This window comes from Stegodyphus dumicola, chromosome 6 (genome assembly GCF_044657685.1).
Source record: "Stegodyphus dumicola isolate Sdum_Otavi_A_Nest chromosome 6, ASM4465768v1".
In the NCBI taxonomy this organism is placed as follows: Eukaryota; Metazoa; Arthropoda; class Arachnida; order Araneae; family Eresidae; genus Stegodyphus; species Stegodyphus dumicola.
The window spans coordinates 83,506,924-83,527,188 of record NC_140773.1 but is presented as its reverse complement, the minus strand read 5'-3'; the positions used below and the strand labels follow the sequence as shown (position 1 = coordinate 83,527,188).

Below are 20,265 nucleotides of genomic sequence, written 5' to 3'. Positions count from 1 at the left end.
TACAATCTTCAGCGCATACCTTGAAATAACAATATCTGAGATTTCATTTCGATTGGTTGAGCGGATAGGATTTCATTTCGATGGGTTGAGCGGAGCTCTAGGAGTTTATATCAGAGAAGCTTTTCTATGACCACCCTTGTATCACTTCATCTTAATGATTCCAACTTCATTAAGTTTCGCCATAAGAATGTGGGTGCCTTGCGACAAAAACTGTAATAAATTTAGAAAACAGGCTTAACTTGCAAAGTTTAAGTTCAACGTTAAGTTCTACAAACAATAACTTAATAATTATATTGAATGTGAAACATCCACAGGTATGCAATTTAAATTCATACCAATTAACATAAGCACTACTTGGTGCCACCAAAAGCATGCGTTTATTATGGTGTCTCCTGTTGCAAAACAGTTTAAACGAAGAAATTTGAAATCCATTTACAGTGGGTGTGGCATCAAATGAACAAATTTATTGACAAATAACGTCTGTCGCTGCATAGGAACTCCAATTTAAAGAAATGTAATTCTAATTAAATGCAAACAAACAAACAAACAAAAAAAAAAAAAAAAAAAAAAAAAAAAAAAAAAAAAAAAATTCCACCACATATATGTTTTCAAAAAATGTTTTTAAATTTCTTTATTGTTGACTCTTTTCTTTGATTTTGAAGCTCTTTACTTCATGTGAACAAATTTTTAATTAGTGATAATCATAATAAACCAAGTTTATAAAATCTCAAAGTGAGTAATTGTTTCTAACAGCTACCAGAAAAACCTATTCAAGAAAATAGTGGTAATTATTTTCTAAAAACTTAAATTTGTTCACTTTTGAAAATGCTGCTAAGTTTAAAAGTTCTGATTCCTGTAGATATAAATAGCTTGTTATAAAATCTAAAATCTCAAAGTGAGTAATTGCTTCTATAGATATAAGTATCTTGTTATTATTTTAGTATAAAAAGTATTACCATGGACCTCCCGTGTACCCTCTGTGTGTTACCGTAAACTTCGGTGTGTTGAAAAGTGTATTGTATGAAATTTAACTTTTAAGGTTACAGTAATGTTGAGAAGTACTGCGCTTGTCGTTACCAGCTACCGTAAACTTCTTAATCATCATGAGTATTTCCCAGTTTCTTTTGGAGACGTGGAAATTAAATAAATATGTTTTCATATATTGTTCCGCCGCCCAACTGGGATAATGGTTAGCGACGCTGACTGCCATACCGAACGGACCTGGTTCGAATCCCGGAGGAGGCATAGATGTTTGTAAATGTATAGAGTCTCTGCTGCATGGGGCACTCTAAATATGCGGCGAGCCTCTCGAGAGGTTGATGGTAGGGAAAGAGGGGTGGGAGACCCTCGCACCCATCCTCCCCCGCGGTGCCTTACATCAAAATTGGGAGCAAAGTTGTATTGTCACCTCAAGGCTCTTGCCAACGACAGGCACAGTCTTGCACTCCTTGCCACGATGAGTTTCGTGGGCTTGTTCTGATGTTACTGTCAGACAAGTGACATAAGTCACAACAACATATATTGCTCCATTTTTTTTAGAAATATACGACTAGATGCAAAAATAAAAATTAAGTAATTATTCGTAAATGTACATAATTGAAATTGAAAATACCTGAGGTTTCATCATTGTTTTATTCTGAAAGTTTCCAAATGAGAAAATTCTGATCATATCGGGATGAAATGCCTAGAATTTGAATTAGTCATCTAGACAATCCTAATAGTTTCTTAGAAAAAAAAATGTTGCTTTTTGTTGAATATAAAAATATTGCAGCATCTAATTTAAAAATTTTTGACTTATGATAACAACATAAGACATCTGGACCAAATACATTGTGCAAGGAAAAAGAATGACATTAAAAGCAATAACTGTAACTTAAACTAAAGTACAGACTATTGTAATTATAGAATGATGCTGATTCATCTTCATAGGCTTTTCTATCTGCTAAGTTCATCTTTCAGGTCTTCCCCTCAGAAATGATATACAACGGTTAATTTTTCTTCTGTCGATTCCCAAACGGTAAAATTACTAGAAAAGGAAGGAAATACTGGAGTAAATTCGATACATTTTGACGAATAATAAAATAGTTAAATATTTTATGGTATATATTCATCGTTACAGGCTGAAAGGAGACTGATTTTTTAATGCATTTTATTTCGGAATCCGATTGTCCTGAATGATGATCCATAAGTTTAGTTTTCATTTGATCATGAATGTAAATTTTATTGCTGTTTTGGAAATGAAAATCAAATGGAAAAAGTGATTTTGTTAAATGCCATGTACCTGTAGAGACATTACATATGTTTTGAAAGCAGGAGAGATGAAAAAATGAGTAATGCTCTCTCCAGGACTTAAACCACGGACCTCTCGAATACGCACCGAGTGTGCTGACCACAACACGAAGGCATGTTAAGAAGGTGGGAGAAATACCTTATATACCAATCATCTCGTTGTAGTATTTTACCATTGTCTTCATAATTGGTTTCTTTCCTTTTGACCAGGGCCGGATTTACTTATAAGCTACACAAGCTATAGCTTAGGATCCCCCAAGAATATAGTATAAATAGTATTAAAATATATTATAATAGACTTATAAAGGTCCCCGTATCTCAAATAGCTTAGGGCTTGAAGTCTAAATCTGGCTCTGCTTGTGACTGTAAACAGGGCCAATGCTAGACACTTTGCTACCTCGTGCAGTCTCTGTTCAGGTCCTAAATTCTGCTGCCCATTCCTCCCCTAAATTCTAAAAGTTTTGCTATTCCTAAATTTTGTGGCTTGATGATTCTTTAAATTCTAAAAATTATACTGTCCAGCACAACCGCACGAGTTGCACCGGCCCTGATTTCTAAAATGCAATCACCTAATGGTCTGGGATATTAGAAATCTTTGCAATATTATCGAATAACTTTCGATAAAATATCCCTTGGTCTGAAATTCTAATATTTTTCTACATTATAGTGAGCTTTTACTGTATTTTTATGACTTAAATGCTATTTTTATCATCTGTTTCATTTGCCATAACAGCTGCTTTCCTGTTTCAGGATTATTTGCTCGCTGCATGTTCGGACGGCACCTCTCGTTGTGAACGGCGCTGCCAGTACGCTGCTGATATCTTCCAGCAATTGGTCCCAATGCGGGACGAGGTGGAACGTGAATCCAGTGCGATGGTTCGTTTCGAAGGCCCCGATAACCAAGTCTTAATCACTGGTCAGGAACGGAATGTCCTCACTGCCATTCGCTTTCTCGATGCGAAGGCCCAGGATATCGCACTTGCCAAGTCCAAAGGGAAAGCCACTGACATCATGGGAGAGCTGGGCCTTATCAGCCAGACCGGAACGCAATCTCGAGAGGTAAATTTCGATTTTTTCTGTTCTAGAAAACTCAGAACTGATGCTAATTTTACTGGTTATAAACTTTCCTCGTCGAGAAAGGTGTTGGCTGCAAAGGTGTTGCAGTCCACCTTGTCTACTAGTTAGATGTAGACACGCGAATTTATATTAATGGGTTTTCCTTCTTATCATTACCTTGGGTGTATCTTGGCAAAAAAGAATGGCTTTATGTCAGAAGAGGTAAAGTTTCTTTTCTTGTTATTCGGAGTTCTATGCGATGAATGCAAATTTAGGTCTTTTCAAACTTTAGGCGTTTAATGGAAATGAAACCGAAAGGGAATGTGATTTTCAATCCCCTTTTCTCATTCATCTAAGCGTGACAACTTAATGAATAGCCTTGTTCGTTGCATTAGTCATGAGACTATTTGCTGGAAATTCTTTGCATTCATATATGTAGTACATTGCATCTGATGTATAATTCCGCCCATATGATTCCACTTTTAATTTTCCATTGTTGAACGAATAAAAAAAATCTAAGGTATGATACAATTTATAACATAATTGTCTTTTTGCTGCTTAAAACAAATGTAGCTCTTTATCGATGAATTATTTAATTTTAAATTTAAGTTATTTTGTCACAATTTAAATCGTCTCTCCCCTTTACCGTTTCTGTTTCAGCGACAAAGAAAAAAAAGTTATAGTTATAAAATAAAATTTAAAAATAAAAAAAAAAAATAATAATTGCAAAAGTAGTATTCTCTAAAAACTGACCTATTCTTCAAAATAACATACTGACGGAATCTTCTTTGGTCACAATTTATTTCTTTTACGCTAATACTAATTTTAAGTGTAGCAGATGTAATGTCGCTAAAAATCCTCTTTTCCTTATTAAAGTATCCTTGTTACTTGCTATTACCATTGTCATACATATTGTGTTAGAGGTTTAAGTTGCTATTTTTAGCTACTTGAATGAAAATAGGGAGGGATATTGTACGGAGAAGTTATTTTAATTATACATATATATTTTTCTAGGTTTTTCGACAGGGGCGAAATCTCGAATCCGAAGATTCCAGCTACGATTCCGATTACGAAATTGCCGAATCTGTTGGTACTCCACAGAGTGAGACTCAGGAGCTTTTTGATCCTCACCATGATGACGTTAGTCGGACAGTTTCAGATACATTAGCTGCAGAATTCGCAGAATATGTTACTAGAGATCCAAATGCAGCTGATGCTAATCGTAGGGAACTTGATTCTATTCTGGCAGACCCTAATTATACGAGTCGTGTCGAATTCGCATTGAAGCTTGGCTACACGGAAAACCAAGTGCAGATTGCACTGCAAAAGCTGGGTGCGCAGCCCAGTCAGAATGAACTGCTAGCTGAATTGATCAAATTGGGCGCCTCTTCTTCAGCCATTTTTCAACCACCTTCGCCTCCAAGGAGACTGGAAAGAATGGGTGGTGAGGACATTGTGGTAGATCCTGATAACCTAGAAGGCGGAAGGATAACGTGTGATGCACTTCTTGACGATCCATCAAATCTGCGACATATCGTCATAGATGGAAGTAATGTTGCCATGAGGTAAGTCTAATTCTCGAATAATTTTCTTTGATTATTTGCAGCGAAATAAGCTCACCTCCAAAAAAGTAGATATTCAGGATTATTTACGGTTGTTGTTTAAACTAAATCTATCTGTGTGTATAAAGTTTGCGTTAATCATGACTTTTATATACAATAAAATATACGTAAAATGCAGTTAATTCATTAAGTTCCTCTTAAACTAGCAGAAAACAAAGGTTTTGATGTAATTTTTTAAACATAAGCTTCATTTCGTGGAATACAAGTGGGAAGATAGTCGAAAAATATTTAAAAACTCATTAATAATGTTAGTAATATATTAGTTTAAACACTATGAATTATCAATAAAATGGTGTAATTTAAATAGTGTAGCATATTTAATATTGTATACCACGCGCGCTGCATAGAAAACAAGAGATGCTGTTCTTTATTTCACTGTTCCGAGGAATACAATATGAATTGCATTTAGCCGTTCACCATTATCGATGTGCCTTCAGATACATAACTGTTAATGATTGAAATTGTTAATGATCCGCTTGATGCATCAAGATATCGTATATTTTAGGTAGATCGCGAGCAAACAGTAGAAATACGTGCAGGGCCGTAAATTTTGAGCCGTCATATATATATATATATATATATATATATATGCCAATTTCCTTCTGGCTCGGTTTTGGTTTAGCTTTACGATAAATTACTTGGTAAAATTGGCATGGAAGGTTTTTTGTAGTGTCCCTTTTCCTTGATATCCTAAGCATGTGCTTATTTTGCTCCGGCTTTGATAAGATGTGTTTATAAATAAATTATGATATCTGCTGTAAATGAGTTTTGCTTCAAGATTCATATCTGAGAATGAAAGGCAGAAAACAGCATTGGATTCATGCTTATTTTCGATTTTTTTCCTCCGTGGAAAACTGGACATTCCAGACAACTTCCACTTTTTTACAGAGCATTTCAAAAAAGTAAGTCTTCAGTTGCACAGTATGAGAGCAAAAAATATTTACCGATTTTTATTGGGCAAAATGTATACTAAGCTTTTGTATGCGTTAAATGACGGATAGGTCAAAATTTCCAATTAACATGAAGATATCAAATTTTTCCATGTGAGATTTTTGCTGCCATCAACTCAATAATATGAAATCTATTGCAAAATTTTGTGCGGGAGGATGAATTGTGTGCAAAGCGCTTTGGATAATATCATGCTATTATTTGCATTTTAGAAACAAACAAACCAAATACGATTGAATAATGATATTTAGTTTGCATTTAGCTCATTATATCAAAAATAGATTGATTGATTACTTTATGAAACATCATTATTTTCATGTATGTAAATATGTTTTTGAACAATAGTGTAATTTGTGTTATAAAAGTATTTCTACTATGCATGATAACTTTTCCCTTTAATTTTCAAAGTACTATTTAAGCATAATACCTTTTAATCATTGAATTGAATTAATGGAAAGCGGTTTGCACTGAAGTATAGAAAGGTTTCGGTAATTTAATATATTTAAGTCTTCGCAAAAGAACGTCGGATCACTCGCAAGGTAGATATTACCGTTGATATAAAAGTATTAAGATTACTGAATCTTATCCTGCCCACAAACAATTGCTTAATGCATGGCTGATCACTACTGATTTAATGTAACTCTGTTGAAACCAAATCTTAATGTCGAGGTTGTACTGAAGCTAAAGTGTACTGCACATTTGAATCGGAAGGTATAAAAAGGGACTGTGTGACAGAAGACAAATCTTACAGAAGCAGCTGAAAACTAGCCTATTTCTCATAAGAATCTCAAAAGAAGTTTGAAAAACGCTGAATTGCATGGAACCTAGTTATATCAATCTCGTAATATTTTGTTGTTGACTTCTGACATTATTGTGAGGAATGGTATAGTTTTTGTTGCTCCTATAAAATCTGACTTTTGTCATATAGTCACGTTTTACATCTTTCGACTTATTTATTTCCTTGATATGATCTCAAAAAAGAATTTTTTGCAAATTAGGGAGTTGAGGAAAAATGAGATTTTTGGTCGTTACTTCGCTTCTCAATCGATTTTCATTCATACTGAAATTCACTTTTAAATTTAGAAAAAGAGGATCTTGGGACAGGTGAGAGTCGGGGCGCAAAGCTGAGGACGCAACGAAATCCCCAAATACATCCCAATTAGGTCATCTAGCGTTCCGCTGACACAGTGACATCCCTCTTCTTGGCATATCCGGTTCTATTTCCTTGCTCATAGTCGATCAGCGGTTGCTACTCGGAAATCACCTTGCGCTGTCTCTCATTCACAATCTCATCGCCTGTCTTCAGTTTATTTATTTGCTTATTAATTAGTATGCGTCAGGCCTTATCTTCCCGGACCTCCGCTTTTTATTTCCCTTTTTGTTCCTAGATTAGTTCACTGATATCTTTCTCTTTATCTGACTCTTTGCTTATTCTTATACTGTGCGGCTTTCGGTCATAATTGTAACTTTAGTTTTTTTGATTGTTACTTTCTCATTTAGCTTTTTTTCAAATTTTTTACTTGGCTAATCTGTATATATTCTTTATTAAATTTTATCAGTTATGAGGACCTTGAACAGAAGGAATTTGATGATTGTAAACTTTTAGTATTATTACTAGCAGCTCCGCTGCCAGCCTTCGTCTGGCTTTTAAATAAATGTACCGGAAAAATAGCTGAAGGGAACACCAGACGTTAAATTTAAAAACTGCTTAGAATTTTACTCTGCAGAACAACTTCATAAAAAAAAAAGTTATTACATAAAACAAAACTACAATGAAATAAGCAATATCCCTTTATACAAATATTAATTATCCTAATAAATAAATTAACCAACTTCCCTTTGCAAAATCTTAAGAACTCAAATGGTATAAAGGAGGTTAAGAACTTTGCTTCCTAAAAAAAAAAAAAAAAAAAAAAAAAAAAATCACTCCAAACTTTTTCAATATCTTAAAGACAGTGAAATGAGCAATAAATAACAGAAAAGAATACAAAAAACAAAAAATTCTGAAAAGCAAAGTATAATTAATGATATTTTATCTTATATTTTCAAGAGAAAAAAATTGCAATGAAATAAGCTATATCCCTTAATACAAATATTAATTATCCTAATAAAAAAATAACCAACTTTCCGTTGAAGTAAAAAAATCATGCTAAACTTTTCAGTAGCTTACAAATAGTGAAATAAGCAAAAAATAACATGAAAGAAACTCAAAAAACAAAAAATTCCACGCAGAATTTTACTCTGCAGAACAACTTTATTTAAAAAAAAATCAATAAAAATGTATTATATATGTAAAAAATCTGATGTGTACACCACATGACTTCCTTGTACGGAATATTTCTCGTATTTCATTTAAACTTATTAGATTGAATTAAACCTACTTTCCCGACACCGCATAAACCACAATAGAATAAATGCATACTTTAAAATTCACTTTGTTTACCATAGCGACACTCTAGCACTAGGTTTACTTAACACTATTATATTTCATTCATATTATAACTCAGAATGCACAAAATGTATATCATTTAAAGAATTATCTAATCGTTGCCACATGTTCTATTCAAATACTATAATAAAGCTACAACTATGTATAAAAGAAATTAAGCAAATAAAACAAAAAAGAAACAGTTTTTCACAGGCGATTGAGTATTTCTCATTCAATTAATTCAGTTTTCACTTCGCGACAAGGCAAAAATACATAAAATCTCAAAATATCTGTATTAAAAATTACAAAGTAAACCTTAAACGCTTATTTCCTCGAAAAAATTCCAGAAAGGATTAAGCATGATTTAAATGATAAATGAAGGCGTTATCTTTGTTGTTGCGAAGCTAAGTTTCTCTAGATTGGCAACAAATCCGCTATCCTGCTGTTTCAAATGTAAACAAGAGCAATGGCCGCCATCAAAAACATTATTAGGCTTAGCGGCACTTAAACAATTTTAAAATTTTTGATAATTCTAAAAATATTGCATACAGATTTACTAAAGGCATAAAAACCTTAACCGGAAGATAAGAACAACATAATTCAATCATTTTTAAAGCAAAAAATGTACAATTTACAAACATATAAGAGCAAAGAAACTGAGATCACCGAGCCGGGTAACAGAGTGGATATATATATAAATATATTTATATACGTTTAGTGCGGCCGATTACTACTAAAATACGAGGTGCACATCTACATGTTATAGCAGTCCTATATACAAAATTTCAACGTTCTGAGGCTACTCGTTTTTGAGTTATGCGAGATACGTTCGTGCAGACGCCACGAAAAATTCTCTTCAGAATTCATTTTAAAGCAGTTTTATAATTTTTTTTGGAGGAAAAGAGTGTTTTATTCTGTCCTTACATACAGATATCACGGAAATACATCGTTAAATTGCATTTGAAAGAGGTCAAAATGGGGTATTTTCGTTGAAATATGCTGCCTGAAACTTTTCGCGATTACAATACTTCCTTTTTACTTCGTACAAGGGAGTAAAAATGACAATGAAATATGCCAATCTCTTAAAAACAGTAACATAAGAAATACGATGAAAAATTGTTGCCAAACCCATATTTCTAAAAGAATGAAACTATTCAAAATGATGAGATTTCATCAAAAATCTATCAACAACAATAAGAAAGGAAAATTGTTGCCAAAATCACATTTTTAAAGATGTGAGAAGTGTATTCGGAAGCCTCATTTAAAAAGAAATTTTTAAATATACAAAATATTATCATTTTTCCAAAATTCTTTTTGTAAAAGGAGTCGCAAGGATGAAAGTTTAACGTATCCAAAAATCAAAGAAAAATAAACTGTACATTTTTAGAAATAAACTTTTTAAGAAAAAATCCCGTTGAAAAGGTGTTAAGCTCACTTTGTTAAATAAATTCGTACTCATTCGATTTATTGAAACGCGAAATTTATTTTAAGTTCGTAAAATAGCTAAGTGCCTACATTTCATGACGATGTGAAAATTGAGTGTGTAGAGTAAAATCTCGCTTTCCTATAGCCCATTATGTCTCAAAATGACGCGATTTCGTCACAAAACATAAAATAAAAAAAAATTCTAATTCGAATTTCAAAAAAATCGCTTCGAGGTGCACTGGCTCTTGTCTAAATGCACTTATGTACCAAATTTCGTAGCCGTGGGTCTATTAGCTCACGCGCAGCGCGATCGAAAGACACACACACTGACACACAGACAGACTCTTTCTTTTATTATATGTAGAGATTATTATGCATTTTTCACTGACCGATTCTCTTTTTAATTTTAATTTTGATTGCTTTGGAGAGGGTGGGGCTGTTGAGCATCTAAATCAGTTTCATTTTGTTGTGTCTTTTTGTCTTTTTTGAAAACACTGAAAACGTTGCGGAATAATTTACATTACTGAAAAATTTCAGTAATGGAAATTATTTCTCACCTGCACTTTATATATTTCACAAGTATGTTATTGTGATACTATCCAACTTCTGCAATTGTGCAATACGAATTCCATTCATGATATGTAATATTTGTTAATTTATAACAAATTTAAGTAAATTTCACTTATTTTATACGCATTTGATCACTTGACTCTCGTTTTAGTGCGATTTTTTAAACTCCAGCTATCTTCCTAAATTCGTAATAAGGTCTGAAGTATGAGATGCCATTCGTGTGATTACATGAGTCCTTATTGTAGTTAATTCTAAACTTGTGTGCTCTGTAAACTGTTCGCGAAAAAAGCATATAATTTTGCGGGGTTTATTGTATAAAATGAAAATGGGTGTTTTTCTTTTCTTTTCTTTCATTTGTAAGAAATTAAATACCAGAATTTTAGAATAATGTAAGAACACTGACTGATAAATCTTCAAATGAAAGAAATGAAGTGTAAAAGAGCCATGTATTACTATTTGAAACAATTGTGTTATGAAAAGCATAACACAAAATATTAAAACCCCTGCCTCCAAATTTCAACTTTTATGCGAAAAAAATGTTCTATCATTAAAATACAGATTTCTTTAATAACTACAAAGGGGACTATTTTTATAGAACTTTTACAATAGTAAGAGAATTTACAAGTACTTTAAAAAAGAATACTCCTCCCCCATGAATTTATCTTTGAAAACAAACAGAGTTGTTCTATGGTTCCATCAGACTGCTGCTCCACTTTTATTCCGTGACAATCAATTCTATTCCATTGCCAGATTTATGTACTTCCAATTGCACTTTTTTGTGTCCAGCTTCTTTGAATCTGAAGAGATGTATCATATTTAAGCCTTTAAAGTGTTATCGAATATAAGTCATTCAGTGCCTTTAAAATGTTATCAAATGTAAGTCATTGAATAAGGAAATTCGACTGCATTTAATAATGATTTGGGGGGGGGAATCAAGAAGAGCATTGGAAAATATTTTCAAAAATTTTATATATTTCGTTTTCTGAAGTCGTATTAAAATATTATTATTTTAATACGACTTCAGAAATATCGAATTATTGTTTAATAAATACGATTTTTCATTTTGCATTGAATAATCAAATTATTGTACATATAATTGTTTAAAAATTTTGAAAACTCTGAAATGTTTATAAATGAGGGGATGTGATCCTGATCTTTCACTACTGATTTCAATTTGGCATTTGCTACATATTATAATTAACTAATTTATTATTATGCTTTTGACTACTAATTCTACTGAAGCCGAGATTAGTTTCTGTAAAATGGCAGCACAGCAAATGCTTTCTTTCTTCCCCCCCCTCCACCGCATAGAATTTTTAGTTTGGAATGTGTCTTGAAACTGTTTAACTAACTGAAAATGCTGTCATGAACTGCTGAATCTTTCATTACTGAAGATACTAGATTTACTATTAGATTACAATTAGATTTATGATTATTATTAGATTTATGAGTAAACTGAGAAGTCATAAAAGGAATTAATGTCGTTGTTGGTGTTACTGAAAAGAAATAAAATTTTAGAACTTCATTAATGAATTAAAAAAAAAAGCGAAGAGATTTATGACTCATTCGTGGGAGCTCATTTTTTTTTTAAAGCTGTGTGTAATTTCTTAAGCCACAAAGTTTAAATGTTTCTAAATGGTATTGTTTTTCGGTGCAGTCTTCATGTGAAAGAGGTAGGGGAAACTCCAGAATTTCGTCTATTATTTGCCTTGAGACGTTGAAGTGGGGATTATAAAACTTGAAGGCGAGAGAGGAGGTGGAAAAGGGAAAGTTGCCCATTGTATAGCTTAAAGCATCGAGGTTGCTTACCTGTTCTGTTCGTCGAGGAACTTGAGGAAGCAAAGTTGGGGGAGTGAGCTGTCCGATGAGTGGTGGGAATCCTGGGAGGTTGGGGGGGGCAGGAAGGTGGAGAAAAGGCGGATGCAGAAGCGGATGTGCTCGTCCAGTAAAACGGGCGGTCGTTTTCCAACCTGAGATGTCTCTGCTGAAGGGAAAAGAATATAAGAAAGTAAAAGCAAATTTTCTTTAGTGTAGAAGAAGCATATTTACACTTGTGCGTTATCAGATTGTTAATTATGTGCAGGAAATCTCTCGCTATAAATTAAACAATTTTTTTTTGTTTTGTTATGGAAATATGTTTTTTTATGCTATGCAGATTTTGGGATTAAAACATCTGTGGAAGATATCAAAATAAAATTTGATGATATTATAACGTATCTCTGCTGCATCAGATTTTATTAATTACAATAATGCTTTGCATAGAAAATATATATTGTATAATAAGAAGAAATTTTACTGTTAATTTTAGTTTCAGTATAACCAGAGCCGAGTATTCGTTTCTTATACGTATTCAAGTCAGAATCTGATTATAAGTGCCGCGACTACATAACATAATTTTTATATTGGTGACCTTGAATGCGAATTTGATTCAAGCATTTCTTCTGAGAGTGGCCGGAGGATGAATTTGACACAACGCTGTTATGACGCTAAAAAGAAGCTATGAATGATGTACTGAACATTGTAAGGCTTTAGAAAATTTTGGGTGCCATTGAGTATTCTCTAATCTTATTAGTTTATTCTAAAGTAAAAATGGTTTATTATTATTATAATGTTAAGTAGATTACATACATTAAAGGGATTATAATTCAAGTTCCACTTTAAATTGGTCATAGCAGAAAATCTACTGGACCAAATGTTATCAGATTTGGTAATCTTGTCAAGGAGGTCATCATGGGAATATATTCTCCGCGCGGGGGAAAGGGAGTTCGAAAACTCGCTACCAGGGGGGAGATGGCGCTGCATGCATTATTGTTAAATGAAACAAGGGTTGGAATCTAACTTAACGTTTTGCTACTCGGTTTAACATGTTGTATACCCTTAAGAAACGTTGACATAAACAAAATTACCATTTAAAGGCGTAAAAGACGGTAAATGTCGAGTGCGCCATCAATGTAACGGAGAAATCCGTCGGTGAAAACCACAAATTAGCGATTTGAAAATTTGAGATCGCAAATCACTGACAAAAATGTGCTCATTCCGGAAACCGTTTTCTTATATATCACTAATTTGTGATTTTTGAAGCCTGAATTCGGCCCAAAGACATAAAGATATCGGTTTAAAACGATTTTAATCGTTTCTAAAACGAAACTGTTTGTGCGGTTATGCAAAATAGCATTGGCTTGTAATTGCCTTACAGCAGCACTGTTTATGTAGGTAATCTGAACAATTTTGCGAAATTGAAAGATGGGATATACTGACATGTCTGTAACATTCCTCCTGATATTCTAATAGCTGCTGCTGAAAATGCAGTAATACGATTTAACTTGCTTTCGGAAAATGGTGGACGCCACATTGAGCACCAACAGCTCTTGCATGTATTACAATATCTCTGTTCGATGGAAGAACTCCATCTGCACTCTTGAAAACAACTACAACCTCATTTTCTTTTGGAGCGTTGTAACGTCCCCTGTGCATACCTGTAACAACACTTTCGCTCTTGAGCAGTAGTTTCAGCAGCTTGGTCTTGTGGAGTTCCTTCATTCTCATTTTCATTTCTCATTTCTAAAAAAGTTTCTCATTTTTTTTTCCAGCATCTTGTAGGCTTCTGCATATGGATTAACATTCCTTAAAATTACATCCAATTGTGCCAGCAGTTCAGCATTCAGAGCAACATTTCCAAGTATATTCATTCTCAGGGCCGTTCCTAGGCCATTGGCTGCCAGCATACTTTCATACAATTGCCGCCCCCAAATTAAAAAATAATGCTCAATGATTAATGAAATTGTCCTATTCACTAAGTACTTACGTATGACAAATTGTATAAAAAGTACTTACAATGAATTAAAAATATTTAGTCGTGGTATCGCGAGAGTTCAGCCCGCCCTGATTTTCGCCGCCCGCGTACTTTTACGCGCTGCACCACTGCTAGGAGCGGCCCTGTTCATTCTCTGTCTGAGAGCTTCATCCGAATCTAAAATATACAGCTGGGCATACTGTTCTTAATCAGGATGAGGTGGATGAAGGTGGTTGGCTCGACATGGCACCATGAATTATAAAGCAATAGAACCTGTAGATATTTCTATAATAACACCCAAGAAAGCAAAACTAAGAAGACATTTATAATTACGCATGTTAGAGGAAAAAAAAAAAAAAATCTTGAGAGAATTGGTGGTTTTCATTCATTAAATTCCCCTATTCTTCTGGATATCTTCTTTCAGCTTTTACAATTTTTCCATTGTGACAGCAGTGCACATATCTTCCGTATTCCTTTCTCCTGGAAAGAAGAGTTCAGTGTAGAGATAGCAGCAAGCTTCCATTGAACCGACACTGTTACTCAACGTAAACTTCGAGTCTACATCTTCCTGCATAGTAAAGAGGGCTACGTGAATGCCGTGCTGTAATGATGCGAAGCCTGTCTTCTGGTATAGCCGTTGTTTTTCCGGGTCACACTTATCTGCTATGTGAAGCTTCTTGCGTTCGTCATTTAGTGGCATACTGTTCTAAGTCTTCTACTCGAATTTGACGGTTATGCTGAGTCTTGCGTCTTTCCGTCTACTTGCAACTTCTTCTGTATCTTCATCACGCATATTATGTTGACGTTCCACTTGTCTGATGAACCTCCTACTCGTTTCTGCTTTAATTTCTTAAGCACGCAAATTTTCTTGGTTTTTTGCTTGTCTGCTGAGCCTCTTACTCGTTTTTGCTTCAGTTTCTTGAGCAAGCAACGTTTCTTGAATTTCTGCTTGCCTACTGCTCTTCCTGTTTGTTTTTTCTTCAGTTGCTTCAAAGCGTAAGTTTTCTTGTGGATGTGCTTGACTGCTGAGTCTCGTAGCCGTTTCTTCTTCAATTTCTTGAGTACATAAGTTCCTTGTCGTTTTGCTTGTCTGGTGAGTCTCCCAGTCGTTTCCTCTTCAGTTTCTTGAGCACAGAAATTTTCTTGTTGTTGTGCTTGCCTGCTCGATCTCCTAGTGGTTTCTTCTTAATTTGCTGCAGCTCGTCGTAAACTTTGTGCCTCAGCTCTTTGCCTTCTTAATGCATCTTCTATAATGTCTCTTTTGCACTTTGGCATTTTAATAAATTTAAAAACTAAATAGCTTTGTACTAAAATAGTAATTCAACTAAGGTACATTAAATACCTACAAAAGTTTAAACTGTACTCAAAAAGAAAATATGTAATAAAAGAAGTTGTCCACTTCATATGTTAATGTTCGTTTTAAATTCGGTAATCGACACTCTGTGTGGATGTTTTGCTTTGATTTTACTGCATTTTATTGAATAATTAAAATTGTGAAATATTTTTAATGAAGGTAAATTCTAGTTCTATTCATTTTAAAAGCAAAGCGCCTAGAAAGATTTAAAGTTATATCATAGCCACATTATGATATATAAAGTTTCCGCTATTCCTACCTACCATAAACATTTTTCCCTTCTATAATTCCTATTCATAGCTAGGATTAAACCATGTTAGATAAATTAATTGGTTTGTAATTCATTAATCAAAGATTTTATCGTCAGTAAGATGCAATTTTTACTTGAGATTTTCATGCCGCGCAGTTTTAGGACACCACAGTAGCGTATTAGGATCGAGACGAAATATTCTAACATTTCCATAGAAATGATACGTACTCCATGTGATTTTAGAATCGGATCATAAATATACTGATGTTATGATACAAGAAGGACATCTAACAGGATTTATACAAAACACTGTGTTTGAAAAGCACTTATGAGCCTTATCAACTGATTTGAAAATTACTTTCAAGAAGGCAATGATGACAAGTTCGCGTGGAATCAAAGCCTTTTTACAGTCATATAAATTTACAGGTCTATGTAAATTTACTTTCATAGCTCCACATAAATTTCTTTCCATAGAAGCTTCATATAAATTCCCTTCCGTTGAAAGAAATCGTATTTAACTGTTCTTCGATAAAAATAAAATGCTATAGCAGGAAATTAATTGATTTATTAAATCACTAAAATATGGAACATTCTATGTGCGAAATCATGTTTGTGCAAAGCTGGACTTTTTACGGATTGGGTTGTGGTAAAAAGTTGGATTGGACTGTAGTAAAAACTAACCATCTTGAGAAAAGCTCGCCATTTCCATTAATACCGACTCTTTTGTTTAATGATATGGCTGTTTCAAATATGTACGTAAGATAAAAAAAATATGAAAGCAAACTTCTAATTTTAATTGGCTGTAATCTCTTTTATTTTTTTATTTAATTTGGGGACTTCCTCTCTGTATCTTAAAAATAGTGCTATAAGTCTAAAATCCGTCATTCAAATTAATCGTGCGATCCTACGTAACGTTTAATTCAGACACCTCTTGCCCAATCACTAAATAATTCTAAGCTAAAACATTTTTAACTCGAACTGAAACTTTTTGACCCCCTCTCTTCTTCCTCTGAATTGCTGCGACACTCTCGCTTACGCTTTCCTCCTGGCAAGACGCTTTGCTGCTACCTTCTTTGTTCACTGAATATGTGCTGAGCTAACAAAAATATAGAGAGCATAAGACGCCCATCCGTATGTGAACCAAATATTGCGAATCCAGAATTGCTTTCCTCAAGAATAAAATTATCTTGAATCCGGCCTTGTCTGTCTTGCCCAGTTTCTTTGCTAGGCATCTATTAGGATGCTATCACACGTCGGTGTTTTTCAGAAGAACAACTTTTCTTTGTCACAACAGCCAATCACCATAGATCGCTTTGGGATCAACACAGGGAAAACAGGTTCCCCATTACAAACAAGCTGATAGCTGATTGGTTGAAAACGAACACCTTGCAATTTTTTTGAAAAGAAAGGGAAAAAAAACGCGCGTCTTTCTTTCAATAGTAAGCCAGGCAAAAAAAAAATTGTCTGAAACAGTTGTAAACAAACGCCGTGTGATATGGGCCTTACGCTACCACCAAGTTCCAAATCATTCATATCGTGACATGTATTTATTTTGTACTTTTTACATGAATTGTTTTTGAACTTAAAATACGTATTCATTTGTTTTTTAATTTAACAAACTTAACTGCATCAGCTGCGCGCCTTAAGTGTTAGGTAGGCCTATTATATTGTAACTTTAAGCCCCGTGGAAAAAATTTGTTAAGAGCACCGATAATATTTGGGGATCCGTGACTTAACGGATTGTAATCTAGCAAATGAATCTGAAAGGCGTTAGATATTGCTGAAAAATTGTGCACGTGTGTTTCAAAACTTCGTTTAGCAAAAGAAAAAATAATTTTTATATTTAGTGAACGAATTGGGCAAGGGAAGTTTAATTGCTCTTATCTAAAAATAATATGTTTGTGTAGAGAATTGTGTAGAGAGTCAGTGAATTTCTTCAATCTTGTATATACTGTGGTACCTTAAAACAGCTGATAATATTTCTTTTCTGGATAGATTCATATGTAGGACTGAAGGAACAGGGCTGTTTAAGGTTTCTTGTGGAGTGGTCGAACACTTTTAGATCTCCAGCGGCGATTGGAAACCGGTCGCATCCTGACTGCGCCTTGTATGAGATTGAGAATTCTTGCTGGAGTCCAGTCTGTTTTTCTACCGTGCACTCTTCTGCCATGTAAAACTCAACCTAAAACCTGTTCATTTTTTTTCACCGCAGTTTTTTAGACATTTCCATCGGCGCCCCACCTTCGCTCCCCCTTCACGAGTACTGCGCCCTCTTGCCCTAGAGGTCCGCAGCTTGAACTCAGGTAGACCGGATGGCGGCGATTTTGTGGGAGAAAATTGTTGTAATTCCCCCCCCCCTTTTCTCTTCGTCGACGTTTATTGCTATTATTTTCGTTTAGGACCTTCTCTCTAACTTTGAGGAAGAACCGGAACTATGAACATCTTGCCGACTGGCCTCTGGCCGGTTCTGTGTTTGCATCCCACACTTGTTTTGAATGTCCTCTAACAGTTTGCGTGTTTCCTTTAGCGCACTTCGAAGGAAATGTTTTCTTTGAAGTTTCTCCTGTAAGAGATGGCCATTTCCTTCATTTGTTGTGTGAAGAGTATTTATATTAAAATTTTGCTAGAATTGCGCGAGAACAGGATAGAAGAAAAGCTTTCATTTCTTGTTCTAAGTTATTATGTAAACATGTAAACTGCTTGTTTCTTTTCTTTTTCAATGTAATTAATTCTAGTTAAAGCACCTCTTCGAGATATAAGCTTATCATGACTGCTTAGTTAGAAATTGTTTCAGGTATTTAACTGAAATCTGCATACGACGATGAAACTGGATCTTACTTAATTTTATAAATTTCATATTTTAAAAATATTAAATCTTTCGAGTTTTATATAGTAAGCTTTTCGAGGTATTTGAAGTTTTTAGCTTGCAGATATTTTTAAATTCCAGTTACGGAATTATTTTACGATAAATCTCTCTCTCTCTCTTTTTTTTTTTTTTTTATCTTATCTTTTTTCATTCTTCTCTTTATTTGCCGAAATTTTATTTGAAGGTCAAAAATCACTTGCTGTCTATTTCCCACTCCCGCTGTAACCTTATTTTACAAATTGCATCTTAAGACCAAATTACGGAGAATCGTTGTTGACAAAGTAGCTTTGTCTTTTCATCAGCATTGATAATATGAAGTAAAATGAATAAGTTGCTTTTGAAAAAGGAGAGAGATACAAACAGTCATGAGAGGAATCTTTCTTTTTAATAAGGTTATATTATTTGAATATATGATATTTTTGGTGAGGAGAAAGAGTAGATAATAATTCCAGCATATAAGGATTTAAATTTGGAGATTTAAAATGGAGCGTAAGTGATTAAATGGAAGAAGGCTATGCTAATTGCTGTTATTTATAATTGCAAAAAATATCATTGTAATTTGTTTTTAATGTTGATGAAGCAATTACTTTTTACGCCTTTTGTTCTTAGTTTCCCGAGACTCCTTTAGTTAATGGCAGTCATTTGTTTTGACGTTGGATTACCCAATAGTGTAGTGGATCTTTCCAGTTTTCGTTATTTTAACGTTACCACAGGCTTAACCATCTACAGCTGTTGCTCTGAGAACTGGCAGTTTTGTCCGGACTGGCTGGCTACACAACGGCAGTCTTACTGCTGAGAGAAAACGAAATCTTGTGGCGGAAAATCGTTTATTTACCTTTCCTGACGAATTGCTGATTCTAACACTGTTGTCAGTTTTGGATATAGGATTTTAGTTTATCTTTCAAATTGTGGAAATAAACTGCATATTGAATGAAATACTGAGGTATTTAAAAGCATTATACGATTTGGTAATAATTTTGTATTTTTAAAAAATAATATGTCTCTTAGATAAAATTTACAAGTTTGCTTATTGATATTCTAATTCTTAACACTAAGTTCTAAAAAGACGTTTCGAACGTCATGTATTGTGAACCTGCTTATACGCTGATAGTTTTTAATGCTATGCTTTGATCTTATCAAAAATTCTGTTTATTTCTTTAATATATAAGTATAGTGATTGAAAAGACATGAATATATAATTTCCCGAGTTCAGCTAGTAATTAATAATAACAGAGATCAAGAGCATTTTTATTTTGTTAACTAGTAACCAATATAGCTATACTAACAGTGGAAATTTTCATAAAAGTTATCAATCAGACACACTGTGAATTATAAATTAACGTATAAAAACTATCAGCGTATAAGCAGGTTCACAATATATGACGTTCGAAACGTCTTTTGCGAACTTAGTGTTAAGAATTAGAATATCAATAAGCAATCTTGTAAATTTTATCTAAGAGACATATTATTTTTAAAAAATACAATATATTCGATGTCATTTAATCTGTTTCACTCTTTCCTTTTTTTTCTCTCAATTATTCTTGTCATTAATTTTTCGTTTCGTTCGGAGAAATTAGTTCATCTCTTAATTCTGTTTTAAATTAACTTTAAAATCACTCATTTTGTAATAAAGAAGCCATTAATGTCAGTGAGATTCAATTCTT

At 33.7% G+C, this 20,265-nt stretch overlaps 1 protein-coding gene across 4 annotated transcripts in view; it reads left to right on the top strand.

Moving 5' to 3' along the window:
* The window catches only part of LOC118204554 (uncharacterized), a 325,427-nt gene that overhangs the window by 275,254 nt on the left and 29,908 nt on the right, over window positions 1-20,265 (top strand). For all 4 annotated transcript variants that reach the window (XM_085818614.1, XM_085818611.1, XM_085818613.1 and 1 more), the window contains exons 2-3: window positions 3,040-3,348; window positions 4,360-4,910. In XM_085818614.1, the coding sequence (XP_085674740.1) occupies window positions 3,130-3,348; window positions 4,360-4,910 (770 nt within the window). In that variant the 5' untranslated portion in view covers window positions 3,040-3,129. The remainder of the gene's footprint in view (window positions 1-3,039; window positions 3,349-4,359; window positions 4,911-20,265) is intronic.